An 8429-nucleotide genomic window follows, 5' to 3' on the forward strand; every position below is an offset into this window, starting at 1 on the left:
GGAACACACACACACACACACACCTCTACCTCTGTTCTATAGTGTCCCCTATATTCAGACCCCTCTGTTCTATAGTGTCCCCTATATTCAGACCCCTCTGTTCTATAGTGTCCCCTATATTCAGACCCCTCTGTTCTATAGTGTCCCCTATATTCAGACCCCTCTGTTCTATAGTGTCCCCTATATTCAGACCCCTCTGTTCTATAGTGTCCCCTATATTCAGACCCCTCTGTTCTATAGTGTCCCCTATATTCAGACCCCTCTGTTCTATAGTGTCCCCTATATTCAGACCCCTCTGTTCTATAGTGTCCTATATTCAGACCCCTCTGTTCTATAGTGTCCCCTATATTCAGACCCCTCTGTTCTATAGTGTCCCCTATATTCAGACCCCTCTATTCTATAGTGTCCCCTATATTCAGACCCCTCTATTCTATAGTGTCCCCTATATTCAGACCCATGATCCACAAGAGGGCCTGTCACCGCAAAGTGGCTCAGACTAGTGGTGATCTAGGACCTGTCCATACAATCTGATCTAGGACCTGTCTGTACAATCTGATCTAGGACCTGTCCATACAATCTGATCTAGGACATGTCTGTACAATCTGATCTAGGACATGTCTGTACAATCTGATCTAGGACCTGTCCATACAATCTGATCTAGGACCTGTCTGTACAATCTGATCTAGGACATGTCTGTACAATCTGATCTAGGACATGTCTGTACAATCTGATCTAGGACATGTCCGTACAATCTGATCTAGGACATGTCTGTACAATCTGATCTAGGACATGTCTGTACAATCTGATCTAGGACATGTCTGTACAATCGGATCTAGGACATGTCTGTACAATCGGATCTAGGACATGTCTGTACAATCGGATCTAGGACATGTCTGTACAATCGGATCTAGGACATGTCTGTACAATCTGATCTAGGACATGTCTGGACAATCTGATCTAGGACATGTCTGTACAATCGGATCTAGGACATGTCTGTACAATCGGATCTAGGACATGTCTGTACAATCGGATCTAGGACATGTCTGTACAATCGGATCTAGGACATGTCTGTACAATCGGATCTAGGACATGTCTGTACAATCGGATCTAGGACATGTCTGTACAATCGGATCTAGGACATGTCTGTACAATCGGATCTAGGACATGTCCGTACAATCTGATCTAGGACATGTCCGTACAATCGATCTAGGACATGTCTGTACAATCGGATCTAGGACATGTCTGTACAATCGGATCTAGGACATGTCTGTACAATCGGATCTAGGACATGTCCGTACAATCTGATCTAGGACATGTCTGTACAATCGGATCTAGGACATGTCTGTACAATCGGATCTAGGACATGTCTGTACAATCTGATCTAGGACATGTCCGTACAATCTGATCTAGGACATGTCCGTACAATCTGATCTAGGACCTGTCAGATCATCGACCATCTCGAATCCCACCGTATTTAATCCGCTATGCAATCCGGTTTCCGAGCTGGTTACGGGTGCACCTCAGCCACGCTCAAGGTCTCAAACAATATCACAACTACCATCGATAAGAGACAATACTGTGCAGCCGTATTCATCAACCTGGCCAAGGCTTTCGACTCTGTCAATCACCACATCCTCATCGGCAGACTCAACAGCCTTGGTTTCTCTAATGACTGCCTCGCCTGGTTCACCAACTACTTCTCCGATAGAGCTCAGTGTGTCAAATCGGAGGGTCTGCTGTCCGGACCTCTGACAGTCTCTATGGGGGTGCCACAGGGTTCAATTCTCGGGCCGACTCTCTTCTCTGTATACATCAATGATGTCACTCTTGCTGCTGGTGATTCTCTGATCCACCTCTACGCAGACGACACCATTCTGTATACATCAGGCCCTTCTTTGGAAACTGTGTTAACTAACCTCCAGACGAGCTTCAATGCCATACAACACTCCTTCTGTGGCCTTGAACAGCTTTTAAATGTTAGTAAAACTAAAGGCATGCTCTTCAACCGATCGCTGCCTGCACCTGCCCGCCCGTCCAGCATCACCACTCTGGATGGTTCTGACTTAGAATATGTGGACAACTACAAATACCTAGGTGTCTGGTTAGACTGTAAACTCTCCTTCCAGACTCACATTAATAAGCATCTCCAATCGAAAATTAAATCTAGAATCGGCTTCCTAATTTGCCACAAAGCACCCTTCACTCATGCTGCCAAACGTACCCTCATAAAACTGACCATCCTACCGATCCTCGACTTCGGTGATGTCATCTATAAAATAGCCTCCAACACTCTACTCAGCAAATTGGATGCAGTCTATCACAGTGCCATCCGTTTGGTCACCAAAGCCCCATATACTACCCACCACTGCGACCTGTATGCTCTTGTTGGCTGGTCCTCGCTTCGTATTCGTCGCCAAACCCACTGGCTACAGGTCATCTATAAATCTTTGCTAGGTAAAGCCCTGCCTTATCTTAGCTCACTGGTCACCATAGCGACACCTGCCGTAGCACGCACCACAGCAGGTATATCTCACTGGTCACCATAACAACACCCACCCTTAGCACGCGCTCCAGCAGGTATATCTCACTGGTCACCATAGCAACACCCACCCTTAGCACGCGCCACAGCAGGTATATCTCACTGGTCACCATAGCAACACCCACCCTTAGCACGCGCCACAGCAGGTATATCTCACTGGTCACCCCCAAAGCCAACACCTCCTTTAGCCGCTTTTCCTTCCAGTTCTCTGCTGCCAATGACTGGAACGAATTTCAAAATCACTGAAGTTGGAGACTCATCTCTCCATCACAAACTTCAAGCGTCGGCTGTCAGAGCAGCTTACCGATCGCTGCACCTGTACACAGCCCATCTGTAAATAGCCCAACCAACTACCTACCTCATCCCCAGATTTGTTTTTCTGTCCACTCTCCTAAATATAACATTGATCTCCTGTTAGTCCACTCTACTAAATATAACATTGATCTCCTGTTAGTCCACTCTTCTAAATATAACATTGATCTCCTGTTAGTCCACACTACTAAATATAACATTGATCTCCTGTTAGTCCACTCTACTAAATATAACATTGATCTCCTGTTAGTCCACTCTTCTAAATATAACATTGATCTCCTGTTAGTCCACACTACTAAATATAACATTGATCTCCTGTTAGTCCACTCTACTAAATATAACATTGATCTCCTGTTAGTCCACTCTTCTAAATATAATGTTGATCTCCTGTTAGTCCACACTACTAAATATAACATTGATCTCCTGTTAGTCCACTCTACTAAATATAACATTGATCTCCTGTTAGTCCACTCTTCTAAATATAACATTGATCTCCTGTTAGTCCACACTACTAAATATAACATTGATCTCCTGTTAGTCCACTCTACTAAATATAACATTGATCTCCTGTTAGTCCACTCTTCTAAATATAATGTTGATCTCCTGTTAGTCCACACTACTAAATATAACACTGATCTCCTGTTAGTCCACTCTACTAAACATAACACTGATCTCCACTAAGTCCACTCTACTAAACATAACACTGATCTCCACTAAGTCCACTCTCCACCATCCACTCCAGTCAATATAAGGTGATAGTGAAAAGCCGTTGTGGGACTGCTAGATGGGATGCCTGTTGTGTATCAACGCCCTGCACTACAGAGTGTCTGATATCAATGCTGTAATCCACTTTCCATATCAGAAACAAATGATCATTTCATGGAGCCTTTCCTTCAATAATGGCATTGTTTTCATTGGCAGAGCTCCCATAATACAATACAGAGAGAACCATCGCTCAATAGCAGTTTTTTTCTTCTCTCCAACCGTTCCCTGCACTCATTCTTACACTCCGTGTGATATGAATTCAGCCCTGAACTCCATTAGTTGTTGTCAAAAGGCAGAGTGACGTCAGAGATGGTGTAGAAACAGGAGAGAGAGTCCAGAACTCTTGGGGTTGCATAATGTCATGCGTCATACCTGACTCATTGAGAGGAGAGATCACCTTTAAAGATTGGAGATGGAGTGATGATATCCGTGTGTGTGTGTCTGTGTGTGTGAAAATAGTGCTGTGAATTATTGAATGTTTTGGGTGTGGTGGAAGCTGGTAGCTAGTGTGCCCCTGTCTTAGATTCCTCCACAGACTTCCCAGATCCCTGCTCGCTGTGCCCTTCTTTATGGTAACATATGGTAGTGGATCATTGATGTTATGGTAGAATATGGTAGTGGATCATTGATGTTATGGTAAAATATGGTGGTGATGTTATGGTAAGATATGGTAGTGGATCATTGATGTTATGGTAAAATATGGTAGTGGATCATTGATGTTATGGTAGTGGATCATTGATGTTATGGTAAAATATGGTGGTGATGTTATGGTAAAATATGGTAGTGGATCATTGATGTTATGGTAAAATATGGTGGTGGGTCATTGATGTTATGGTAAAATATGATAGTGGATCATTGATGTTATGGTAAAATATGGTAGTGGATCATTGATGTTATGGTAAAATATGGTAGTGGGTCATTGATGTTATGGTAAAATATGGTAGTGGATCATTGATGTTATGGTAAAATATGGTAGTGGATCATTGATGTTATGGTAAAATATGGTGGTGATGTTATGGTAAAATATGGTAGTGGATCATTGATGTTATGGTAGAATATGGTAGTGGATCATTGATGTTATGGTAGAATATGGTAGTGGATCATTGATGTTATGGTAGAATATGGTAGTGGATCATTGATGTTATGGTAGAATATGGTGGTGGATCATTGATGTTATGGTAGAATATGGTAGTGGATCATTGATGTTATGGTAAAATATGGTGGTGATGTTATGGTAAGATATGGTAGTGGATCATTGATGTTATGGTAAATTATGGCAGTGGATCATTGCTGTTATGGTAAAATATGGTGGTGATGTTATGGTAAAATATGGTGGTGGATCATTGATGTTATGGTAGAATATGGTAGTGGATCATTGATGTTATGGTAGAATATGGTAGTGGATCATTGATGTTATGGTAGAATATGGTAGTGGATCATTGATGTTATGGTAAAATATGGTGGTGATGTTATGGTAAGATATGGTAGTGGATCATTGATGTTATGGTAAAATATGGTAGTGGATCATTGATGTTATGGTAGAATATGGTGATCATTGGTGTTATGGTAAATTATGGCAGTGGATCATTGCTGTTATGGTAAAATATGGTGGTGATGTTATGGTAAAATATGGTAGTGGATCATTGCTGTTATGGTAAAATATGGTGGTGATGTTATGGTAAAATATGGTGGTGGATCATTGATGTTATGGTAGAATATGGTAGTGGATCATTGATGTTATGGTAAAATATGGTAGTGGATCATTGATGTTATGGTAGAATATGGTGATCATTGGTGTTATGGTAAATTATGGCAGTGGATCATTGATGTTATGGTAGAATATGGTAGTGGATCATTGATGTTATGGTAAAATATGGTAGTGGATCATTGATGTTATGGTAAAATATGGTAGTGGATCATTGATGTTATGGTAAAATATGGTAGTGGATCATTGATGTTAAGGTAGAATATGGTGATCATTGGTGTTATGGTAAATTATGGCAGTGGATCATTGATGTTATGGTAGAATATGGTGGTGATGTTATGGTAAAATATGGTAGTGGATCATTGATGTTATGGTAAAATATGGTAGTGGATCATTGATGTTATGGTAGAATATGGTAGTGGATCATTGTTATGGTAAAATATGGTGGTGATGTTATGGTAAAATATGGTAGTGGATCATTGATGTTATGGTAGTGGATCATTGATGTTATGGTAAAATATGGTGGTGATGTTATGGTAAGATATGGTAGTGGATCATTGATGTTATGGTAGAATATGGTAGTGGATCATTGATGTTATGGTAGAATATGGTAGTGGATCATTGATGTTATGGTAAAATATGGTAGTGGATCATTGATGTTATGGTAGAATATGGTAGTGGATCATTGATGTTATGGTAGAATATGGTAGTGGATCATTGATGTTATGGTAGAATATGGTAGTGGATCATTGATGTTATGGGGCTATTGGTTATGGGGCCACTGGTCCTGATGGCCTTATTTAAGGTCAACAGCATCATGAACTTTACCAAGTACCAGGCCATTTTAGCCCAAAACGTGGTTGCCTGAAAATGGGCCCCAAGTAGATCTTCCATCAAGACAACAAACCCAAGCACACGTCAAAATGGGGGCGGCTGGGTAGTCTAGTGGTTAGAGCGCTGGACTAGTAACGGAAAGGTTGCAAGATCGAATCTCTGAGCTGACAAGGTAAAAATCTGTTGTTCTGTGACACTGAGGCCGAGCCAATCATCCTCTCAGCTGAGAGGCCTCTCTTGTTCCCCCTGAAGAAGGCACTGTTCCCCGGTAGGCCGTCATTGTAAATAAGAGTTTGTTCTTAACTGACTTGCCTAGTTAAATAAAAGTTAAATAAATGTTTTCCCCTGCTCTAATTACGTTGGTAACCAGTTTATAACAGCGATATGGCTCCTCGGGGTTGTGATATATGGTCAGTATACAGCAGCTAACAGGTGTATCCAGGCACTCCGCGTTGCGTCGTGCTTAAGAACCGCCCTTAGCAGTGGTATATTGGCGATATACCACACCCCCTCATCATGCCTTACTGCTTAAATATATCACAAACCCCAAGGTGCCTTATTGCTGTTATAAACTGGTTAACCGACATAAAACAAGCATTTTTGCATCATACCCGTTATATATTGTCTGATATACGCACAGTTGAACTCCTGTTTCAGCCAATTAGTATCCAGGAACCAAACTAGCCAGTTTGATAAATATCGACATACACTGTTGAAAACATTCTGAGTCTATAGATTTCCTCAGTGAAATATCAGCCTAACATAAACTCTTGTCTTCCTCCTCCTCCTCCTCCTCATCCTCCTCTTTCTCCTCATCCTCCTCTTTCTCCTCCTCCTCTCTCTTTCTCCTCCTCCTCTCTCTTTCTCTTTCTCCTCTTCCTCCTCCTCCTCCTCTTCCTCCTCCTCCTCGTCTTCCTCCTCCTCTTCCTCCTCCTCGTCTTCCTCCTCCTCCTCGTCTTCCTCCTCCTCCTCTTCCTCCTCGTCTTCCTCCTCTTCCTCCTCCTCCTCGTCTTCCTCCTCGTCTTCCTCCTCCTCCTCTTCCTCCTCCTCCTCATCTTCCTCCTCCTCCTCTTTCTCTTCCTCTTCCTCTTCCTCTTTCTCCCCCTCTTTCTCCTCCTCATCCTCTTTCTCCCCCTCTTTCTCCCTCCTCTTTCTTCTCCTCCTCCTCCTCATCCTCCTCCTCATCTCCTCCTCCTCGTGTCCAGGGTCCTACTCAGTGGCATGTCCAGATCATCATGGAGAAGCTCCTAAGGACCGTCAACAGAACAGTCATCTCCATGGGCAGAGACTCTCCTCTCATTGTAAGTGACTCTTCGTCAAACCTCCCAAACCAACCTCGTGAACCTCCTAAAACTCTCTTCCTACTTCTTCCCTACTCTACTGTGTCTGTGAATCTGACAACTAGGATTTCAGGAAAAACCCTGGCAACTTCTGATAAAAGTTTCTAGAATTGTGCAACTCTAATCGTCCCTCTGCGACATCAACTTGGATCCACAGCACCACAGACTGATAGAAACCGAGTCCCTCGACTCACACAGCTTCATGTAGATTCAGTCCAAAGGTTCCCTTGATCTGCCTCACTGCTCTCATCTGCTTGATGAGCCCCGACATGGCATATTTCAGTGTGTGTGTACCGTGTGTGTGTGTGTGTGTACCGTGTGTGTGTGTGTGTGTGTACCGTGTGTGTGTGTGTACCGTGTGTGTGTGTGTACCGTGTGTGTGTGTGTACCGTGTGTGTGTGTGTACCGTGTGTGTACCGTGTGTGTACCGTGTGTGTGTGTACCGTGTGTGTGTGTACCGTGTGTGTGTGTGTATGTGTGTGTGTGTGTGTGTGTGTGTACCGTGTGTGTGTGTGTACCGTATGTGTGTGTGTGTACCGTATGTGTGTGTGTACCGTATGTGTGTGTGTACCGTATGTGTGTGTGTACCGTATGTGTGTGTGTACCGTATGTGTGTGTGTACCGTGTGTGTGTGTGTTCTGTGTGTGTGTGTGTTCTGTGTGTGTGTGTGTTCCGTGTGTGTGTGTGTTCCGTGTGTGTGTGTGTTCCGTGTGTGTGTGTGTGTGTGTGTACCGTGTGTGTGTGTGTGTGTGTGTGTGTGTGTGTTCCGTGTGTGTGTGTTCCGTGTGTGTGTTGTGTGTGTGTGTGTGTACCATGTGTGTGTGTGTGTACCGTGTGTGTGTGTGTTCCGTGTGTGTGTGTTCCGTCTCCTAATACAGACGTTCCTAAAGCCAGACCCATGAAGGTTCTCTGTGAGTTATCTAATCAGTAGATT

At 43.2% G+C, this 8429-nt stretch overlaps 1 protein-coding gene across 1 annotated transcript in view; it reads left to right on the plus strand.

Annotated features, from left to right (window-relative positions):
• The window catches only part of LOC121843668 (dedicator of cytokinesis protein 1-like), a 53445-nt gene extending 45622 nt beyond the window's left edge, over positions 1-7823 (plus strand). Inside the window, exon 5 of the mRNA XM_042313433.1 lies at positions 7361-7823. Within this exon, the coding sequence (XP_042169367.1) occupies positions 7361-7603 (243 nt within the window). The 3' untranslated portion in view covers positions 7604-7823. The remainder of the gene's footprint in view (positions 1-7360) is intronic.
• Positions 7824-8429: the final 606 nt, after the last annotated feature.

This window comes from Oncorhynchus tshawytscha, unplaced genomic scaffold (assembly GCF_018296145.1).
Source record: "Oncorhynchus tshawytscha isolate Ot180627B unplaced genomic scaffold, Otsh_v2.0 Un_contig_18232_pilon_pilon, whole genome shotgun sequence".
Classification (NCBI taxonomy): domain Eukaryota; kingdom Metazoa; phylum Chordata; class Actinopteri; order Salmoniformes; family Salmonidae; genus Oncorhynchus; species Oncorhynchus tshawytscha.